The sequence below is a fragment of the Chiloscyllium plagiosum genome, chromosome 23, assembly GCF_004010195.1.
Source record: "Chiloscyllium plagiosum isolate BGI_BamShark_2017 chromosome 23, ASM401019v2, whole genome shotgun sequence".
NCBI lineage: Eukaryota > Metazoa > Chordata > Chondrichthyes > Orectolobiformes > Hemiscylliidae > Chiloscyllium > Chiloscyllium plagiosum.
The window spans coordinates 16,971,864-16,996,048 of NC_057732.1; the positions used below are offsets into that span (position 1 = coordinate 16,971,864).

Consider the following 24,185-nt stretch of genomic DNA (forward strand, 5'->3'; position numbering starts at 1 on the left):
CTGCTTGCAAACCCGTTTCTAATGGAAAATGATGCAACAGATCAGAGTGTGTGCATATTTTTCTTTCCAGCTTTTGTAATGGAGTAGCTACTCACCATAGAGATGGCCTGTGAGTAATGGAAAGCAATGAGATCCCAAAATTCTTTGCAGTTTGAAATATCTTGCCTTCAACGTCAATGCTCACAGCACTTGTGCATTCATCCAGCAGTGCATATTTTGGTCTAAGCAAACACATTAAATAATCAGTATAATACAAAAAAACAACTTGTTTTCAATAACACAAATTAAGAGCCTTCAAGTTTTTTGACAAACTACAACCAATCAGGCCAACAAATCTTTGCAATTGTTATACTCCAATTGAGACCTTTCCCACTCCTTCCAAACGAGCCCTATCTTTTTAAAAAATTTACATGCAGGATGTGCGCATAAATGCTAAGGCCAGCATTTGTTGGTTAATGAGCTGACTGCCTCCTTGGTCATTTTAAAGGGCATTTAAGACTTGAGCATATTTTTGAATCTGGAGTCATGTACATCAGATATCAGAGTGGTTAACGATGGCAGATTTCTTTGCCTAAAGGAAATTAATGAAGCAGATGGATTTTTATGAAAGTTGGCAATGTTTACATACTCACTATTAGACTAGTGATTTTTTTAATGTTTGGATTTTTTTTAAATTCCAGATCTTATTGAATTCAAAATTTCACCATTAGCTTGGGGCTCTGGATTAATAGTCCAGTAATATTACAACAATGCCACCACCTCTATATAATCTTTTATTCTTTTCCCTCTCATGTTTGTCTCCTAACTTCCACTTCCTATTTCCATTTTCTCTCAGGGCTGACACTGCTTCATCTTGCCAATTGGATCCAGCTAAAAGCAAATTAAGATGTGATCAGTTTCAATTTCTCAAGATTTACAGTTACTAAGACATTGTGAATAAAAAATCACAGTGAGAAAGAAAATATATAATCATTTATATAGTGCCCAACATGATCAGGACATCTCAACGCCTTCGCCAAACAATGAACTACTTTTAAAATGTAGTTTCTGCTACAATGCAGGAACCATGGAGTGAATTTACAAATAGAGCATTTGTATAAGCAGCAAATAATGACCAGATCATTTATCTTTAAGGTGGTTAAGGAATATTTATTGGCCAAGATAGCAGGGTAAACCTCCCTGCATTTTTTGAATATAATGCCATGAGATTTACTACACTCACCTAAGAGGATAGATGGGGCATAGACTAACATTCAAAAGACAATAGTCTGGATTTTCAATCGCTAGTGGAAGCCGGAATGGATCTTATTTGAAACTACATCCCCAGAAGGCGGCACTGGATCCCATATTCCTTGGCACAAACCTCAATTTTCAAGGGGTAAGGGGAAGGAATGGGAAACTAGCTGGTGGTTTCTTCAGAATTGTTCCAGAGGTGTTTTTTGTGACATTTGAAGGGTCAACTCATCCTGGGTTGAGTGCTGTAGCCTGACTTGGCATCCATTACAATTTTGTACCATGTTTATCCTCCTGGTGCCTTTGAGAATTGCCTGCTCTTCTTAGTAAAGGCAACGGCGTCTTCTAGGGGCATTCGGCATAAAGCAAGTCTCCAGCTCATTCAAATGAAAAAGGAATGTAATTAAAGTGATAAGTTTAAGTACAGGGAAAGGACCCAGAATTTATTTAGGTGTCAGGTTCTCAACCTTGCTTTGCAGCATCTCTTATAATGTAGTACTCCCTCTGTCCCACATTGCATTATCAAGATGGATTTCCAACAACATTCAAACTCATAGGTTAGTATGCTATCTAACTAATGCTAGACTCATTAAGTTATTTGAACCTTGTATATGCAACATCAAGTTGAAATATTTATAAATCTTTCAAAATTCCAGCAAAATATAACACGTGTTTTAAGAAGAGTCTGGAATTGAGGAAGAACTAGCATAATTTACTTATTCCATTGCTGAAGATTGAAATAAAAGGGAAACATGTTCAAGGTTTCAAAAATTCTGAGAACCCAGTGTTCTTCGCAAGATATAAAACTTATGGAGTAAGTATGGAACAAGGTAAATTCAGTAATAAATTAACTTGCACCAAGTGCAGATAGCAATGAGGTGTCCTCTTTCAAACATCTCCCTTCAAACTTGTAGAAAGTAAATTGAAAGGACACCCAGAAAAATAATTATCACATTTACGGAAAAGACTATGAGTATCTGGCCAGAAATAGGACTGAACATTAGAAATTAGATATAATATAGCATTGAGTTTTAAAAAAACTAAACAGAATTTATTTACAGACCACAGAATGAAACACTAACAAAAGAAAACTGAACTTAGGTTAAGTTAACCTATCTTAAAACACAATCGACTTTATTGCAACTTAATGATGCTGTTCCAAATTCTTGCAATATCCCCATAAACACCCCCTTGGCAAAAAAGGAAAGACCAATACAGGTTCTTACAGGAGAAATGTCAGACAAAGGATCAGCATGGAGCTGTTTCTTTGACCAGCAGCCTCAAAAAGACTCCTTGCTAAAACCAAACCCTGAACTGGGAGAACTGGCCACTCTCCTTTCATTATACAAGTGTTTAGAAAAAAAACTTGAAAAGCCTTCTCAAGTAGACATTTCTAGACATATCGGAATCTCTGCCTTTAATACCTCTCGAAAAAAAACAAAGACAACACAACTTTGTCGAAGGGACAGCATTGTCACATCATGCAGTATTAGATATTATCTCACTTGCCGGTCTTCATATCTTTTAACAGTATAAGTTCATTTCTAAGTTCTACATCATTAAAAGAAACCTACATTATTCCAGCAATTAATTTCAAGCTAGAGTTAAACTAACGTAGTCAATGAATGTGAAAACTCCAAAAAAGGCTGTAAGGATCATGTGCAGAGGATGAAAATATTTTGAGAAAGGTTCTGCCAAAAATGCTGAGGAAAGGTCACTTCACCCGAAATGTTAAATCTGACTTCTCTCCACAGATGTTGCTAGACAGGCTGAGCTTTTCCAACTATTTTTGTTTTTGCCAGCAAAAATGTGTCTCTGTAAAATTTATGATCCTTGTATATAGAGGTATTTGTGCAATCCAGATTAATACAACAAATATGAAAGGTTTCCGGTAAAATCCAAATGATTTGCATTATTTACTCCAAATTAATAGTACTTAGCTCATAACATTCCATATAGAATCTGCGACCACTCCTTCCCCTCGTTGATAGGCTGATGATCAGGTATCGCAAAGTTTAAAGGCAACATTAGATAGTTGTGTCCATAAAAGGCTTACTGAAATTTTTGGCCAATAGGTAACTGTTTATCAAGGTTTTCCACAGATTCCAAATAAAGCATTAATGCAAAGTATAAGTGACACTTAATGAAGTAAGGATCATATAATCAACAAATTATCATTACCCAGCATGCTGCATCATGAGCAGGCAATCAAGGCGGATTGCTCCACTCTCCCAAACATGACCAACACAAAGAAAACACACTTTCTACAAGGTCCTCTGACTCCACCCTGGATTGAGTAGCAACGTCTTCCGTCATCTGCTGAATCACATACAATATGAGTTCTCTGATTGGGGCTGTTAATCTGATCTAATTAGAGAGCACGAGTTGACATAAGGAGGTTGTGTGTCAGAGATATTGACATTCTGGTGTCTTACTTTGTATAAGGCAGTACTATAGTCATTGACTATTCACGTGTAAATAAAGTGTGACTTGATGATAGGACACTAGCCTCTGTGAAGTTATTTCAATGCACCTTCTGCATCAACAAAGCTAAATAAAGTCTCACAGAAGACAACCCACTCTTCTACTGTTCCAAAAACAAACGAGAATCAACTTGAGAGACTAAGCAGCTCACATCTGAAGCCGCCAATCACACACCCCTCTGCCACCCTACCAACTCCAAAAAAACCCAACCATTTGCATCAATTCAGATCATAATTGAGACAGCGGTTTACTTACCTAAACTGACAGTAACACTGAGGCACAAAAGACAGCAGGGTAATGCACTACTCTGTCTACCCAAAATCTTTGCAATGTAGGAAATGACTAACTGGTCAGATTTCCTAATTTGCTCTATGGGAGAGCCACAATTGAAAATACTCTGAAAAACAATACATTGGAAACCACATTTTTCAGTTCTGATCCACTTGACTAGGATTTCTGCTATATGGCAATCTCCTTGATGCAAATGAAATGAAGATGTAGACTTCAGAAAGCACTCCAGTTCAGAACAAGTAACATCTTACTAAGTTATTAAATCTATAATTACTCTACTTTAAGAGTAGCAGCGAGAATTATTCTCCCGTTCAAGCTACAAAATTTGCAAGATAAAATAATGCCAAGAACAGTTCAAATTATGCATTTTAAGAGGAATAAAAGAGTGCATTAAAATTTGCTAAGAGCTAAATTAAGGTCCAAATAGAAACATCACAGACTTAAGGTGATATATTTTGCAAGTAGATTATATAAAACCATGCAACTATAAATTCAAGCGCAATTGGGTCATTAAGAGCTGGAAAAGTCATCATAGATACCCAAATAAAATTAGATTTTAAGCCAATTTGAAAAGATGCAAGACTTGATATAGAAAATGCAGGGTTTCGCTAAGCAAACTAATCAAAATAGAATAATGGCACTACACAAACATTTTGCCTTTTTATTTTAATTTGTTAACAGAGGCTCTTCATGAACTAATGAAACTATCACTGGAAGTGAGAGATTGTGATTAAGACATCAATTCTTTCAAGAGTAGAGTAACAAATGGGACGCAGGCTTGAATGTGACATTTAGTATGTCCTCATGAAAGAAGATTTCTACTAACGGAAGGAATGACCTTGCCTCTGCTCACTACAATAACGTGTGAAAAACAATGATCTATCACTTCATCCTATTGCAACATTTGGATTACACATGGAATGTGCAATACAGACAATAAAGTACCTTTATTACCAGCAGAGTCACACCATTCAGTGCCCATTATGATTTAACTTATGTAATTAACCAGATGTGCCAGTGTTGATGGCTGTCTGAAGAAGAAAATAAATTTATTCCCAAATGATTTGGATAGCATCATCTTTTACTTCTGGGAATGATTTGAGATAAGCATCTGCCCATTTACACTATGCATTTTTGAACACAAAGTAATAATGAGATTTAGATGCTATTTGCATAGAGCTGCAAATAAATGGTCTGGGGACAATTGATCCAAATACATTGAAGTAGCAAATAATGTCTTTGCTCAAAACTGAATTATCTTCACTTGTGTGATAAGAATTTTATGGGTTTTCACTAATTGTTTTTCATAATAATTAATGGCAGTCAAAGAATATTTTATTTCTTATTTGCAATAAAAATACCTCAAATACCTCACAAATAACAACCTTTGTCCAACTTTGTTACGATTGTCAATTGTGAGGAAAATTGCAAGAAAAGACTTCTGCGGTTTGTAACTCATCTGCCAGAAAATCTGCTGTCATGGTACACCATGCTTCTCTATCTAATAACATCCTCCAATCCTTTCCAGCTCAAATGTAATCAAATCAGTGACATTCATTATTCAACTCTGCCTACCATTTTGATCTGAGAAGAGATCTTTGGCTATTTGATTAGAGCTAAAATACGACAAAGTGCTGACTTTTTTTGAAATGGATGTCACTTTTTGAGATCTATTTGCTCTTGCAAATTAAACTACCTTCTCACTGTCTCATGATATATATAGGAAACTTTTCATATATGCTTTAGCATCCACATTTCAAAGGCCTCCATTTTCTTCCTCAGGTCTTTACATATTGTTCACATTTTTGAGTCATACAGAAAAGAATTATAAATGTAAGAAAACATGTTTATTCCTTGGTACAAGATGGTTTCTTTCGAGCAGCTTATGGGATAGCCCACTAGGGAACAACTAATTCTGGATTTGGTAATGTGTAATGAGGCAGACTTGATTAGAAAGTTTAAGGTGAAGGAACCCCTAGGAACATCCCAATTATTGCAACACGATAAAATTCACCCTGCAGTTCGAGGTGGAGAAGCTGGAATCGAAGATGTACCGTAATATTATTACAATTAAGAAAAAGTAACTACAAAGACAGGAGGAAGAAGCAGGCCAGAGTTGACTGAAAAGGGAGCATAGCAGGGAAGATGTCGGGCAGGCATGGCAGGAGTTGCTGCGGATAATTCAGGAGGCACAGCAGAAATTTATCTCAAGGAAGAGGAGAAAGAAATGTACTAAGAGGAGGAAGAGGCGGCAACCATGGCTGAGGAGGTATGTCATAGACAGTAGAAAATCAAAAGGAAAAGTATGCAATGTGGTGAAGAATAGAGGGAAGCCAGAGGATTAGGAAGTCTTTAAAAATCAGCAAAGGACAATTAAAAAGGCAATAAAGGGGGAGAAAATAAAATATGAGGGTAAGCTCGCTAGTAATATTTAAAAAAAACGAGAGTTTTTTTAATATATAAAAAGTAAGAAACACAAAATTGGACCACTGTAAAAGTAGTAATGGGAAATGGAGAAATGGCACAACAACTTTGCATCGGTCTGCATTTTGAAAGACACTAGTAGCACACAAGACCTTCAAGAGAGTCAGTGGGCAGAGGTAAGTGCAGCAGCTCTCACTAAGGATAAGGTACGAGGGAAGCTATACAAGAAGCTCATCTATTCCATCCGCTTTACATTCTTTTTTCTTTCTTTTTTTTTAATGTTTCCATTTATTATGATACCTTTCCTTCTTTTAACGACTTCAGCAGAAGGCAACTTCTGCCAGCCAGGGTGAGGTGGCTTCCAACTGCCTGGAATGGCAGTATAAGCTTGGCATCTAGCAGGGTGGTCTCCGAATGTGGCATTTTTGTCATGGTGTGGAGGTCCCATTCTGTCATGGAGGTTTCTTTGACGGCTTCCAGGTATTCCGACAGCCCAGTGTGAAGGTCTAGTCCCAGCAAGCAGGACTTGTCTCAGCTTGCTGGGACGGTCTCGGACTGGGCCTGCGGGGCAGTTTCAGCCCAGTTTTCCAGTGTACCCCGACCGCAGGACCCAATAATTGAACTGCAGTGAACTTTTTTCTATCTTCTCATTTATGACTTCTGTCATTAATTTTAGTGCCACAGTATGTTGACTTATAAAACTTTGCACTGAATATTTTTGTAAAGATACATATGACAATAAATTGCTGTTCTAGTCTAATGTACTCAGATTTTTGGTGCCTGGCTGTAATGGGCTGAATGACCACTTCCTGTACTGTACACGTTTACATGTGTGAGGGTAGCATTCTAGGCCTAAGCATCTTCAGCTGCTTCATCAATGAATCAATCACCCTTTCTCCATTAAATGATCCAAAGTATGGATATTTATGGATGACTGCCCAATCCCTCCAAACCCTTTCTTTTCATAAACCCATCCAGATGTCTTCTAAATGTTGTAATTGTACCACCCTCCACCACTTTGAACTCCTCAGATCCAGTCTATATGCAACAAGACTTGGACAACATCTAGGGTTGGCCTATAATGTGGCAAATATCATCAATACTACACAAGTGCTAGGCAAGGACTATTTACAAGAGAGAATCTAATCATTCTCCCACGACATTCAATGGCATTATTAACATCCTTGGGGGTTACTAGTGGTTACAAGAACAAGTCAGAGGCCAGGAATTCTGTAACAGGTTTACCTCTTGTTTCATGAATGCCTGTCTACCATGCACAAGGGGCAACTCAGAAGTTTGATTATTCGATTTGCCTCAATGGATGAACCTCCAACAATGTACAAGAAACTTGCCATCATCTAGAACAAAGTAGCGCATCCACCAATGTCAACTGGAGTTAACTCACCAAGACTTTTTGTACAGTACCTTCAAATGACAATCACCCCCCCCCACCACCCCACACACTAGAAAGGCAAATGCAGCTGATACAGTTCATAGAGTCATAGAGATGTACAGCATGGAAACAGACCCTTCGGTCCAACCCATCCATGCCAACCAGATATCCCAACCCAATCTAGTCCCACCTACCAGCACCCAGCCAATATCCCTCCAAACCCTTCCTATTCATATACCCATCCAAATGCCATTTAAATGTTGCAATTGTACCAGCCTCCACCACATCCTTTGGCAGCTCATTCCATACACGTACCACCCTCTGCGTGAAAAAGTTGCCCCTTGGGTCTCTTTTATATCTTTCCCCTCTCACCCTAACCTATGCCCTCTAGTTCTGGACACCTACACCCCTATTTATCCTATCTATGCCCTTCATGATTTTGTAAATCTCTATAGGTCACCCCACAGTCTCCGACGGTCCGGGGAAAATAGCCCCAGCCTGTTCAGCCTCTCCCTGTAGCTCAAGTCCTCCAACTCTGGCAACATCCTTGTAAATCTTTCAAGTTTCACAACATCTTTCTGATAGGAAGGAGACTAGAATTGCATGTAACATTCTAACAGTGGCCTCACCAATGTCCTTGTACAGCCGCAACATGACATCCCAATACTCAATACTCTGACCAATAAAGGAAAGCATACCAAACGCCTTCTTCACTATCCTATCTACCTGTGACCTCATTTTCAAGGAGCATGGACCTGCATTCCAAGGTATCTTTGTTCAGCAACACTACCTAGGATCTTACCATAAAGGATAGAAGTCCTGCTAAGATTTGCTTTCCCAAAATGCAGCACCTCATAGTCATAGAGATGTACAACATGGAAACACACCCTTTGGTCAAATAAAATATCTTAGAACATAGAACAATACAGCGCAGAACAGGCCCTTCAACCCTCAATGCTGCACCGTTCTGTGAACTATTCTCAGCTCGTCTCCCTACACCATCCCATCATTATCCATGTGCTTATCAAAGGATTGTTTAAATCTTCCCAATGTGGCTGAGTTAACTACATTGGCAGATAGGGCATTCCACGCCCTTACTACTCTCTGAGTAAAGAACCTGCCTCTGGCATCTGTCTTAAATCTATCATCCCTCAATTTGCAGTTATGCACCCCCCACCCGTACAAGCTGACGTCATCATCCTCGGAAAAAGACTTCCACTCTCTACCCTATCTAATCCTCTGATCATCTTGTATGACTCTATCAAATCCCCTCTTAGCTGCCTTCTTTCCAATGAGAACAGACCCAAGTGTCTCAGCCTTTCCTCATAAGACCTTCCCTCCAGACCAGGCAACATCCTGGTAAATCTCCTCTGCACCTTTTCCAATGCTTCCACATCCTTCCCAAAATATGGCGGCCAGAGCTGTACACAATAGTCCAAGTGCGGCCGGACTAGCATTTTGTATAGTTGCAGCATGATATTGCAGCTCAGGAACTCAATCGCTCTACCAATGAAACCTAACACACTGTATGCCTTCTTAACAGAACTATTAACCTGGGTGGCAGCTTTCAGGGATCTATGTACATGGGCTCCAAGATCCCTCTGCACATCCACACTACCAAGAATCTTTCCATTGACCCAGTACTCTGCCTTCCTGTTATTCTTCCCAAAGTGCATCATCTCAAATTTAGCTGCAGTGAACTCCATTTGCCACCTCTCAGCCCAATTCTGCAGTTTATCCAAGTCCCCCTGCAAACCTGTACCATTCTTCCAAACTGTCCACTACTCCACCGATTTTAATTTCATCTGCAAACTTAGTAATCCATCCACCTATGCCTGCGTCTAAGCAATTTATAAAAATGATAAACAGCAGTGGTCCCACAACAGATCCTTGTGGCACACTACTAGTAACCAGACTCCAGGCTGAATATTTTCCATCAACCATCACTCGCTGCCTTCTTTCAGAAAGCCAGTTTCTAATCCAAACTGCTAAATCACCCTCAATCCCATGCCTCTTCATTTTCTCCAACAGCCTACCATGTGGAATTTCATCAAAGGCTTTACTGAAGTCCATGTATACCATGTATGCCCTACCCTCATCTACATGCTTGGTCACCTTCTCAAAAAACTCAATGAGATTTGTGAGACATGAGCTGCCCTTGACGAAACCATGTTGACTATCTGAAATCAAATTGTTGCTTGCTAGATGATTATAAATCCTATCTCTTATAATCCTTTCCAAAACCTTTCCGACAATAGAACATTGGCTCACTGGTCTATAATTACCTGGATCATCTCTACTGCCCTTCTTGAACAAGGGCACAACATTTGCAATCCTTCCGTCCTCTGCTACTAAACCTGTAGACAATGGCGACTCAAATATCAGTCAAAGGCTCTGCTATCTCCTCCATAGCTTCCCAGAGAATCCTCGGATAAATCCCATCCGGCCCAAGGGACTTATCTACTTTCACTGCTTCTAGAACTGATAACTTCTTCGTAACTAACCTCGATCCCTGCTAGTCTAATATCTTGCATCTCATTCTTCTCCTCTACAATATTCTCCTTTTCCTGAATGAAAAAAGATGAGAAATGTTCACTTAGCACCTCTCCAATCTCCACAGGGTCCACACTCAACTTCCTACTTCTGTCTTTGACTGGCCCTATTCCTATCCTAGTCATCCATTTATTCCTCACATTCCTATAGAAAGCTTTAGGGTTCTCCTTTATTCTATTTACTAAAGACTACTCGTGTCCTCTCTTTGCTCTTCTTAACTCTCTCTTTCAATCCTTGCTAGCTGATCTGTAACTCTCCATCACCTCATCTGAACCATCTTGTGTCATCAACACATAAGCCTCCTTCTTTCGCTTAACGAGAGATTCAATTTCTGCAGTAAACCACAGTTCCCTTTCCTTACCACTTTCTCCCTGCCTGACAGGGACATACCTATCAAGGACATGGTTCCTTAAACCAGCTCCACATTTCCATTGTCTGGATCCCCTCCATTTTGCTACCCCATTCTATGCATCCTAATCTTGCCTAATCGTATTATAATTGCCCTTGTCCCATCGATAACTGTTGACCTGTGGCATGTACCTATCCCTTTCTATCGCTAAACTAAACATAACTGAATTATGGTCAGTCTCTCCAAAGTGCTCACCTACAACTAAATCAAACACCTGGCCTTACCAGCACCAGATCCAGTGTGGCCTCCCCTCTTGTCGGCCCTTTGACATACTGTGTCAGGAAACCCTCCTGTACACATTGGACAAAAACTGATCGATCCGACGTACTAGAGCTATAGCATTTCCAGTCAGTGTTGGGGAAGTTAAAGACACCATAATGACCACCCTGTTCCTTTCACTCCTACCCAGAATAATTTTGCTAATCCTCTCCTCCACCTCCCTGGAACTCTGCGGAGACCTATAAAAACTCCAAGCAGTGTGACTTCTCCTCTCCAGTATCTAAACTTAGCCCATACCACATCAGTAGACGAGTCCTCATCAAAAGTTATTTCAGCCACTGTTATACTATCCTTGACTAACAAGGCCACACCTCCCCCTCTTTTACCGCCTTGCCTGTTCTGAATGAAAGATCTAAACCCTGGAACCTGCAACATCCATTCCTGGCCCTGCTCTATCCATGTCTCGAAATGGCCACAACATCGAAGTCCCAGGTACCTATTCATGCTGCAAGCTCACTTACTTTATTTCGGATACTTCCTACGTTGAAGTAGACGCACTCCAAACCAGCTTGCTGTCTGCCAGCACATTCCTGTGACCGTGAAATCCTGTCCCTGTCCTCCCTACTCTCATCCTCCTGTGTACTGCAATTACATCTCAGGTTCCCATCCCCCTGCTGAGCGAGTTTAAACCCACCTGAACAGCACCAGGAAATTTCCCACTCAGGATATTAGTACCCCTCTGGTTCAAGTGAAAACAGTCCTGTTTGTACAGGTGCCACCTTCCTCAGAATGAGCCCCAATTATCCAAGTACCTGAAACCCTTCCTCCTGCACCATCCTTGCAGCCACGTGTTCAGCTGATATCTCTCCCTATTCCTTGCCTCACTATCACGTGGCACGGTAACAAACCAGAGAACAATTCTGTTTGTTCTAGCACTCAGCTTCCACCCAATCTCCCTGAAATCCTGCCTTACATCCCTCTCCCTCTGTCTACCTATGTCGTTGGAACCTCGTGGACTATGACTTGGGGCCGGTCACCTTCTCACTTCAGGACCCCAAGGATACGATCCGAGACATCACGGAAACTGGCAACTGGGAGGCAACACACCAACCGTGAGTCTCGTTCATTCCCAACAAGCCTTCTATCTGACCCTCTAACTACTGAGTCCCCAATGACTAACACTCTCCTCCTTTCTTTCTGCGCAACAGGGACAGGCTTTGTGCCAGAGACCTGGGTCCCACTGCATACCCCTGGTAAGTTGTCCCCTCCAACAGTATCCATTTGCCAGCAATTAGCCTATATCCCTCTAACCCCTTCCTCATCATAAATCCATCCAGATGCCTTTTAAATGTTGTAATTGCATCAGCCTCCAGCACTATCTCTGGCAGCTCATTCGATGTACACACCACCCTCTGTATGAAAACATTGTCCCTTCGGTTCCTTTTAAATCTTTCCCCACTCACCTTAAATCTATCCCTCTCTAGGTTTGGACTCCCACACCCCAGGGAAAAGACCTTGTCTCTGTACCCTATCCATGCCCCTCATGATTTTGTAAACCTCTATAAGGTCACTCCCCGGCCCCAACCTCTGATAATCCAGGGAAAATAGCCACAGCCTATTCAGCCTCTCCCTATAACCCAAACCTCCCAATCCTGGCAACATTCCTGTAAAGCTTTTCTGAACCCTTACAAGTTCCACAACATCCTTCCTTCGGCAGGGACATCAGAATTGAACGTTGTATTTAAAAAAATGGATCAACTGATGTCCCGTAGAGCGGCAACAGGACTTCCCAACACCTATACTCAGTGCACTGACCAATAAAGGCAAGAATACTTTCTTCACTTTCTTATCTACAACTCCACTATGAACCTGCAATCCAAGGTTTCTTTGTTGAGCAATACTCCCCAGGACCTCACCTATAAATATTCAAAATGCAGCACCTCACAGTTACTTTAATTAAACTCCACTTGCCACTCCTCGGCCCATCTGATCAAGATCTCATTGTACTCAGAAATAGCTTCTTTGCTGTCCACTATACCTCCAACTTTGGTGTCATCTGCAAATTTGCTAATCATACCTCCTATGTTCACATCCAATCATTTATATAAATGACGAAAAGTGTGGACTCAGCACTGATCCTTGTGGCACACTGCTAGTCACAGGCCTCTAGACTGAAAAACAATCCTCCACCCCAAACCTCCGTCTTCTACCTACGAGCCAGTTCTGTATCCAAATGGCTAGCTCTCAATGTATTCAATAGATCTAACCTTGCTAACCAGTCTACCATAAAGAATCTTGTTGAATGACCACATTCAAGTTCCCCTATGTCTTACACATCATCCTGACTTGGACCTATTATCATTTGCCATTCCTGAGTCAAAAATCCTGGAACTCCCTTCTTGCCAGCACTATGGCATGCTTACTGCAGTAGTTCAAGAAGCCAACTCACTACCATCTTCTCCAAGGCACTTAAAAATGGGTTATAATTGTCACAGCCAGTTTGATATCCACATCCCATGAACAAATTTAAAGTACACCTTTTTAAAAAATCTGTTCCTATTCTTTTTTTTCCTGTGTAAACAAAAACGGACACCATTATTCATCACAGAATTACAAAAACACTTCAATTAAATATTTGTACTAATCAGTCTGTGTACCACTAGAGCAAAGGTTTTTAAGAGAATTAAGAAAAAACATTGTAGCCCCCATAATAATGAGAACACTTCACAATATCAGGCAAAGCCCCAATAGTTTGTAACATAAAGGCAGTAGTTTGCCAGAAACTCTCCATTCATTTCATTCATGTGCTAAAGGATTTTCTTTGAAGAGAGTTGTAACACAATATAAAGAACATTTTGTACTTCTAAGTTAAATATCCTATTGACATAATGACAAGGGAATATCAGCACACTGGAGGTACATTTCAATAATTATGTATTTTTACAAGGGCATCTCCATTGAAAAATGTTACTATCTCAGCTCTGGAAACTTCCCTTCTTGAACTTAATGCTGAATCTCTTCTCAAGTCTCTATCAATATCACTCCTCAGCCAAGTGCCAAACAGATCGTAAAAGCAGCCCAGTGACCGACTTTCTCATTTATTCTCAAAGAATGATCAGGAAGTGAACACTGGTAATATGATTAAACTTGTTGTAATACTGTATGGCTCAGCACAACGGAAAGTAACGCTCTTGTGTTGGGAAAACATTTGTTACTATTAAACTCAGTACTTTTAAAAATATTTGAAAAATATATGTCACATTTTATAAGTTTAGCGTGACATATGATCAACATAAGGTTATACCACATAGAACTTAATTTACACCCTATGGAAAATCCCTTTTTTCTGAGCAATTTGACTAACTTCCAATCTTTACCCTAAACACAACTCACCTGTGATAAAACATGCGTGCCATGCCCATCCGTTGTTTCTCACCTCCAGACAGGACATCCTTCCAGTCAGTAACTGCATCCCATCCTACAGTAATAGGAAACAAAACATTCTGTAGTGTATTGTAAGAATATATAGTGTAAGAAAGGAACAAAACTCTGGTAAATGAAACAATTCCTTTTGTACAGCTAAACTTTGTTTTTAATATTTTCAAATGTGAGTAAACTTTTCATGTTTTGTTGTAGGCATTTATCTCAATCTGCCTGCACTGGTTATGAATTGTATTTTCCTCCTCCCCTTCATAAACCCAAACTTGGTTACCATGTTCAATTTAAAATCGGCATCAATGGAAAATCAAGAAAGTTAAAAATAATTTGAACGTTAACATTTATTTTGAAAACAAAAACAGTATTTCTTTGGAAAATATCGCATAACCTTGATTTTAATCTTGATACAAGTCAAAATGCTCCAATTGCAGTGATGTGCTGCATAAGTTTTCACTTGAGGGCACATTATCTGTAGCAGTCAGGTCCTGAGAAGATCATAGGGTTCAAAACACACATGCTTGAAAATACCTAGCAATTATGAGTGGGTGCCTTCCTTACCATCAGACAGGAATCTGAGCAGTTAACACCTGCCAGTTCAAGAGAGAGTAATTTACATGGGAAATCTTTACTGTCCAGTCTGTTTTCCTCCATTTTTATTCATTCAATTTATTTACATTGGTTTGCAGCAGGTTTTTGCACAACTGATCATACCATTTTTTGTCCTATGGCATAACAGAGCTATCGATTTTAGAAGTAACTGGAATCTTTTCTTCCATATGGTACAAATATTTGGTTCCCGGTTTCAAATGGAAAATTGGCCAGAGTATGGTCAACTATACAGAAGCAAACCTTCCATTAGCATGGAAACATAAATTATCCCACCATCTCTAATTCTAGATTAAAGTTGAAATAATGAAGGCATCAAACAAAATGTCAGCTTTATCTTTCTCTGGTAGAGGCTAATGATTTGCTGCAAACTTTCAGCATTCATTATTTTCAGATCTACTCTATTCCCCTGCACACTATTTAATAATTGTTGCGGGAATGAAAGATATATCTCAGGAGTATCCAATTTTGTTCTGTGTTCTCTCCATTTCACTATTATACATATTCTGGAAATCTATGGAAATAAGCATTCGTTTAAAATAAATCAATGTAAGCCCATCTTGAAGAAGGTCATTGTCACCTGAGTAAAGTCCGCATATATTATAAATGCAACCGGTTTGCACTTAATAGCCACTTTAGTGTGCAACTTTTCCCTTTCACCCATACACAATAAGCAAGGGAGAGAGTATCTGGGACACTAGTTATGACAATATAACAAGTCATCTGGGGAATAGCTCAGGTGACTTGTCAATGCGCAAAGAACATTACAATGCAGGAACAGGCCATTAAGCCTCCAAACCTGCGCCGATCCATATCCTCTATCTAAATCTGCCATCTATTTTCTAAGGATATGTATCCCTTTACTCCCTGCCCATTCATGTATCTGTCTAGATATATCTTAAATGATGCTATCGTTCCTGCCCCTACCACCTCCGTTGGCAAAGCATTCCAGGCACCCACCACTCTCTGCATGAAGAACTTTCCACGTATGTGTCTCCTAAACGTTTCCTCTCTCACTTTGAACTCATGACCCCGAGTAATTGAGTCCTCCACTCTGGGAAAAAGTTTCTTGCTATCCACTCTGTCTACACGTTTCATTATTTTGTAGGCCTCAATCAGGTCCGCCGTCAACTGCCTTCTTTCTAATGAAAATAATCCTAATTTACTCAATCTCTCCTCATAGCTAGCTCCCTCCATACCAGGCATCATCCTGGTGAACCTCCTCTGCACCCTCTCCAAATCATCCACATCCTTTTGGTAATATGGTGACCAGAACTGTACACAGTATTCAAAATGTAGCTGAACCAAATTCTTATACAATTGTAATAGGACTGCCAACTCTTGTAGTCAATATTCCGTCTGATGAAGGAAAGCATGCCGAATGCCTTCTTGACCAGTCTACTGACCTGCATTGCCCACTTCAAGGAACAATGGGCCTGAACACCCAGATCTCTCTGTACATCAATTTTCCCCAGGACCTTTCCATTACCTCACATTTGTCTGGATTGAACTCCCATCTGTTATTTCTCTGCCCAACTCTCCAATCTATCTATATTCTGCTCTATTCTCTGACAGCCCCCTTCACCATCTGCTACTCCATCAATCCTAGTCTCCTCTGCAAACTTGCTAATGAGGCAACGTACACCTTCCTCCAATTCATTTATGTATATCACAAACAACAGTGGTCCCAGCATGGATCCCTGTGGGACACCATTGGTCACAGGTCTCCCTTTTGAGAAGCTCCCTTCTACTTTTACTCTGTCTCCTGTTGCCCAAACAGTTCTCTATCCATCTAGCTAGAACACCCTGGACTCCATGCAACTTCACTTTTTTCATCAGCTTACCATGGAGAACCTTATCAAATGCCTTACTAAAGTTCATGTCTATAAAATCTACAGTCATTAATGATGATTTCCATTCAGTCCTATCACCAACCTTTGCCCTAGCAAGCCCCAACTCATATCAATAATAATAATATTACCAGCTGAATGGGAATCTTACTGGGAAATGAACTGCAGATATAATTACATATCTGACCACTATCAATACAATGAAATGCTTCAATATAAGCTAGCCTTGAATTAAGACAACTTGGAATTATTTCCGGAAAATTCAGCTTTGCTTTGGTGCAGAATTTAGGAGAAATTTTGGGAACAAGCAGAAGAAATATGCTGTTTTGAATTTTACATGAATTTCATAACCATATTCATTGGAGGAGGTGTCTTCACAAACAACCCAGTTGTTAATGATGGAAGACAACAAAAGATCAGTGCAAAAAGAGAAACATTCACAGCAATCTTCAGTCAGAAGTGCAATGGCTATAGGTCCTGACAACACTCTGTCAATAGTACTGAAGACTTGTTCTCCAGAACTTGCTGCTACTCTAGCGAAGCTGTTCCAGTACAGCTATAACACTTGCACCCACCTGTCAATGTGGAGAATTGTCCAGGTATGCTCTGCATACAAAATGCAGGGCAAAGCCAACCCTGCCCAATTACCACCTCATCAGTCTTCTCTCAATCATCAATAATGTGATGGAACATGTCATCAACAGTGCTATCAAGCAGTGCCTGTTTAACAGTAACCTGCTTAGTGACATCCAGATTGGGTTCTGCCAGGATTGATCAGCTCCTGATCTCATTACGGCCTTGAGGTGAGGTGAGACTGACAGCCCTTGACATCAAGACTGCATTTGACCGATCTGTAGCATCACACTATCAAAACTGGAATTGATGGATATCAGGGGGTAAACCCTCTGACATGTTGGAAGGTGGTTGTCATTGTTGGAGGTCAGTCATCTCACCTCGAAGACATCTCTGCGGGAATTCCTCAGGGAGTCATTTCCTCAGTCCAACCATAATCAGCTGCATCATCAGTGACCTTCCCTCCATAAAGGTCAGAAATTCACTGTTCACTGATGATCACACAATGTTCAGCTTCTTTCGTGACTCCTCAGATTCTGAAGCAGCCCATGTTCAAATGCAACAAGATCCAGTCAATATCCAGTCTTCGCTGACAAATGACAAGTAACATTTGCGCCACACAAATGTCAGGCAATGACCATTTCCAAAAAGAGAAAATCTAACCATTGCCCTTTGACATTCAACAGTGTTACTAATACTGAATTTCCCACTACTAACATCATTGGGGTGACCACAGATCAGAAACTCAACTGGACGCCTCATAAACAGTGACTACAAGAGCAAGTCAGAGGCTAAGAATGCTGCAACAAGTACAGTCATTAGTTGTCCAGTAGGCAAGTAGATCCTTCAATCCAACTCATCCATGCCAACAAAAATATCCTAAGTTAAGCTAGTCCCATTTGCCAGCATTTGGCCCATATCTCTCTGAACCCTGGCTATTCATGTACACCTACCCAACCAGGTGACTTTTAAATGTTGTAATTGTATCAGCCTCCAACAGTCCATCTGGCAACTCATTCCATATATGCATCACCCTCTGCATGAAAAAGTTGCCCCTTTGGTCCCTTTTAAAAAATGTTCCCTTCTCACCTTAAACCTGTGCTGTCTACCCTGGGGAAAAGACATTGTCTATTCACCTCATCTATGCCCCTCATGATTTTATAAACCTCTATGGTCACTCCTCAGCCTCAGACACTCCATAGAAAATAGCTCCAGCCTATTCAACCTTTCCCTATTGTTCAAACCCTCCAACCCAGCAACATCCTCAATTTTCTGAACCCCTTTCAAGTTTGACATCGTTCCTATAGTAGGGAGACCAAAACTGAATGCAATATTTCAAAAGTAGCTTCAACAGCCACAATCAAACATCCCACCTCCTTTATCCAATGCACTAGCCGATAAAGACCAAACACCACCTTCTCGTCTACCTGCAAATTCACTTTCCAAAACACTATCCACCATCTACAAAGCAAAAGTCAGGAGTATTATGAAATACTCCCCACTTGCCTGGATAGGTGCAAATCCAACATCATTCAAGAAGCTTGAGACTATCCAGGACTTGATTGGCCCCAGCGTGTACTATAATTTGCAATGTAGAAATGCAAAGATCCTTAGAAAAACACCTTCCAAACCCATAATTCTTTCCATCTAGGACAACGGGAGCAAATACACCACCACTCGCAAGTTCTCCAAGCCACTCACCATCCTGGCTTGGAAATATATCACTGTTCCTTTACTGGTGTTGTGTCAAAATCCTGGAATTCTTCCCCTAATGGCATTGTAGGTTACCCCACAACACATGGTCTGCAACTGTTCTAAAAGGCAGTTTACCAATACCAATCAATTCTCAAGGGCAACTAGTGATGAGAAATAAATGCTGGCCAGCTAGTGAAGCCCATGTCACATGACTGAATAAAAAGAATATTTTCACTGAACCTGGGTTTCTCAGTTCTATCATTTCTAGCAGTCCATAAGTTAGATCATAAAACTGTGAACTTTTCAAAAAAACACTTACACAGACATTGGTTGTTCCACCATTTTCCTGACATTCAATGTACGTTGATCATATCTTGCAATATTAAACTGAGTTGACATTGTTTGATCTAAATCATTGCAAAGGCATTTTGTCACATTGAATTAATAAGTACTGCCAAAGATCTTCTGTACATAATGTTAATACTTTGTTGATAGGAGATACAGTTGCTGAAAAGGAAATGTATCTGTTCCAAACTGAACACTTTTTTATGTAAAGTGCTCTTTTTGAAATCATTTTCTGAACCAGAGCCTCTACGTCATTGAAGTGTTTTAGCTTCTTGACTGATATGTGAGCTGAAACAAGCAGCCATTGGACAATTTGTTTAAAGACTAATGCTGGGAACATTTCGTTTTCATAAAGCCTTGTTTTGGATCACCTCCTCAACAATATTGAAGGCAATCCTACAACAATGATAATTCCATTGTACTTACCCAATGTTCATTTCATTACTGATGACTCATAATAAAAAAGTCATGTATTTATCTTGGGCATCTCAGCAGCACATATCTCAAAATGCTCTGCCACCAATGAAATCATCATTGGTGCTCTCTTGCAAACAAGGATGACTCAATCAATAAAGTCCCACTGAAGTATAGTCACTGTTGTGATGTTAAAGTAAATAATTACTTTTATTGGTTAACATTGGAACAGGAGTTGGCAATCTCCCTAAATATCTCCTGCCACTCAACCAGTTTGCCAGGCAGAGGATAATACTTTGCCTTCAATCCTATGAGCTTCAGCTTTAGCTAACAGTTTCTTATGATAGATCTCATCAAAAGTCTTTTGAAGTCCACAAAAATACCATTCATCATTCTGCTATCTCCTACGGTCTTTGGAATTTAAAAAAAAAAATTAATCAGAACCATTAAGCATGACTGATCCTTTCTGTCTTCTGGATATCTTCAAGTAGGTCCGTTTCTCTGTCCTTACTTATAAATTATAATAATTTCTCAACATCCCGTGAACCTAACAGGTCTATAATGCCTTCATTTTTTTGACTCACCATTCTTAAATAACAAAGTAGCAAGTAGAATTTTCTAATTTAAATGATAGCTTCATGAATTGAGACAGAGCTTTGGAAAAATACAGCTAGGACATTGGTAATGCTTTTACCTCTCTCTCTCTTTCAAATTCTTAATATGAAACCCAGCTGAATACGCACATTGAATAAACAGACCATGAGCAACACAATTAAAATGTAGGAGGATCATTGACTCTGCTCTCCAGTTAGAATGAAGAAAATAACAGATCAACTTACACACAACTCCTTGAGAGTAAGGAAAATTAATTTTAAATAAACAGGTCAATTTTTCTTTTCGCATATCAATCCAAAATTGTCCCCATTTGGGAATATTAAATTGGGAAATCATATTCATTCAATTCACAACATTCCATTAACTAACTTAAATGTTTAAAAAATCATAGATGGTTCAGGTAATTTAATGATAAGCATTATATTTTATCTCCTACCCTCATGTTCCTACTAGAAAAGGGTTGAGACTACCCTATATCAACAGTGGAACTTAAATTTGCTTATGTAATGCACGACTACAATCTGTCCAAACAAAATCTCAAAACTATCTGAAAACCTATTTCATAAAGAGAAATGTAATTCAAAATTTAATCAATGCTTATTTATTAATTTAACCATTTGCACATAATGCAATGCAAAATCTAAAAAGATAAAGCCTCTTGCGAAACTGAAAACAAATTATGCAACAGAGATGGTTATGAAATCCAACCCGAGAAATAAATAAAAATAACATTAGTGACTATTACACCAAGCGACAAGATATGTAAATCTGCCCTTTGGAACTGTCAAACACAATGGTCCACATACTGGGACAAAGTTCTAACAGAAATAATAACAGTTGAATACATTTCAGCAGAAAAACTTACTGTGGACAATAAAAAGGTCACTTCCCAAAATTTATAATTAGTAAAAGCCAAAACGATGATTGCACAGTCTGTTAATAAATATGCAAGAAAGTTGAACAAATTTTGTATGGTTTTTGTGTTCAACAAAACTAAGAGTTCGAAGTATTTACAATGTTTCCAAATGCTCAAATTCTTGAGCTAAAAATCATATTTTAACAAAACAACTCTTATAAAATCCTATAAAATCATTTTTTGTTTTACTTTGTTTTCATCATGGATCATTTGATTTCCAATGATGTTACTTGTAATAAGTTGGACAGTAAACAGTTCTATAATTAAGAGGATAAAACTAACATTGATCTAAAGTTTTACAATTACAGATCGTTCGGCTATATTGTATGATTGACAAATTGGGGACACTGTTTCTAAAGCGTGAACTTTTAAAATGTGTGTTGGCTGTAACACAATTACATCATCAACACTTTAAGCACTGTTTCAAAAACATGACTTTTCTATAACATGGGGTTGCACAAGAATGCAATCATTGCATTATAGAAGAACTACCTGTCGGTTCAATCCATCTCTGAAGTCCAAACTTGGAAATACTGCAATGAGAAGCCTTGAGAATTAAAATATTGTAGAAAAATGCACTTTACTAAAAAAAGTAGCCATTTGTAGTACCAGATGCATACCTCCCTCTCTCTGTACAATGTGCTTCAGGTGAACAATATCTAGGATATGCTCCAGGTCCAGATCTGTGCACTCTTTCTCACTCATCTCTTCCACGGAGTCTGGGTAGATAACCTGATCTCTCAGAGTTCCAACAGACATGTAAGGTCTGTAAATCAAGATGAAAATGAATAATTAATCAATTGATTGATAACATAACTCATGATAAGCCTGCATAATAAGAGTAAATAGTGGAGACTGTCTCAACAAATCATAAATCAAACACATATTTATGCATCAAATGTGAAGTGGATCAATGATCCAGTGCTGCACCAGAAATATTCTCAAGAAAATATCAATGCACAGATTAGTATATATTGTACACAAAACTGGAGGGTCTCTAATTGAAATAAGTATTTTCTCACCTCCTGATGTCTGAAAGGTTAGCTAGTATTGACATAGTGGAAAACATTGAAAGTTTCACTCATTTTTATATGAATCAATATATGACATTAGAATTATGTGCACAATTAAGACCTGAATCATTAAAACTTCTGTTCTAAATTGTTTCTGTGCTATTCGATTCTATACTTGCTATGATCATTAAAGGGTAACCATGGATGTAACTGTATATAACATTCATAAAAAAATCAGTGGTGAACTTCTCAGAATATTTTATGTTAAACTAAATAGTCAGTAAGTAAATAAATAATAAGTGTTTGAAGATGTCAGTGTGAGGCTTACAGATTCTATTAGATGCTCTGCTTCATTTGTATTGACTTGGTGAGTATAAAGAACACATCACTGTGATCTAAAGGACAAATGGAATATAAAAGCAGAATTACACCTCAAAAGCTAAAAACACTGGACTCAGATGAGATGCAGCAGGAGCACACCCTGCAGAATGATCTGCTGACTTGTGCTTCATCAAAGTCTGGGAAAATCTAACAAACAGAATTTTGTGTGACTCCAAATTCACTCAAATTTCATTTGTCCATTCAAACGTTCATAGATGAGAATAAACACAATGAAACTAAATAACATTTGCAATATTCAATTACTTGGTAATCTGAAGTTAACTCACAGAATTTACTAAACCTGGTAGTTTTTAGTTTGGATTAAGTGACTTATTATAAATGTAACACGAAAAGTAACTACACAAATAAATAATAAAATGTCAACCAGAAAGTCAGTTTTGTTACTGTGCCACATTCCACTTTACAACTGTAAATACATTGAATAGTTCTGGATAAAAATTGTCATACATACCTGCTCACCTAGCAAAAAAGCTGACTAACAGCTTATTAAAAAGCTAGCAGAGTCTTTATAAGCTGACAATTATGAACAAGCCTGATTAGAACGTTATAGGATGTAAAAATAGTAACACAGATCAGTTACGGTTTTATACAAATATTCTATTTCCTCCAGATTCAGTTCCCAGATATATTGAACAGAATTTTATTTACATTACACTATTACAGTGGTCAGAGCCAGAAGTTGGTGGGAAATCAGTTTATTCATGAAGTATACTTTGCTGTAGTCCTTTAATTCAGCCACAGTACTCACATCCTGCTTCGAAGTTCACTGTTGAATCATGTGCATAATGGTTTTCCATATGCTGTTACAGAAAGGCTCTCCAGTTAAACAGTGCTCAGTACGGGTAAGAATAACTGAACCTTACATCGCTCCCCGAGGCTTCAGCAACAATACTCCAAAGGAGACACTTCCCTGGAATTCTGATGCAGTGCAGCTTCCTACAAATGGAAGTCTGGTCTACTAAGTTTGGATACTGTGTCCCAGATAGGTTCAGTCACCTCACAACAGCAGGAAAGGTAAATCTCACTTTAATTGCCAACACCCACAAACTGGCTTCTTCAGTATTCACTTGCATGGTGGCTCAGTGGTTAGCACTGCTGCGTCACAACGCAAGGGACCCAAGTTAATTCCCGCCTCAGGCAACTATCTGTGTGGAGTTTGCACATTCTCCCAGTGTCTGCCTGGGTTTCCTCTGGGTGCTCCGGTTTCCTCCCACAGTCCAAAGATGTGCAGGTTAGGTGAATTGGCCATGCTAAATTGCCCGTAGTGTCAGGTGCATTAGTCAGGGGTGAATGTAGGGAAATGGGTCTGGGT

General features: G+C 39.2%; 1 protein-coding gene across 1 annotated transcript in view; it reads right to left on the minus strand.

Annotated features, from left to right (window-relative positions):
- Nucleotides 1–24,185, minus strand: part of LOC122561656 (ATP-binding cassette sub-family D member 2-like) — a 90,138-nt gene that overhangs the window by 7,968 nt on the left and 57,985 nt on the right. Inside the window, exons 7-9 of the mRNA XM_043713607.1 lie at nucleotides 22,079–22,224; nucleotides 14,400–14,484; nucleotides 96–221 (exon numbers count right to left, since the gene is read on the minus strand). Of these exons, the coding sequence (XP_043569542.1) occupies nucleotides 96–221; nucleotides 14,400–14,484; nucleotides 22,079–22,224 (357 nt within the window). The remainder of the gene's footprint in view (nucleotides 1–95; nucleotides 222–14,399; nucleotides 14,485–22,078; nucleotides 22,225–24,185) is intronic.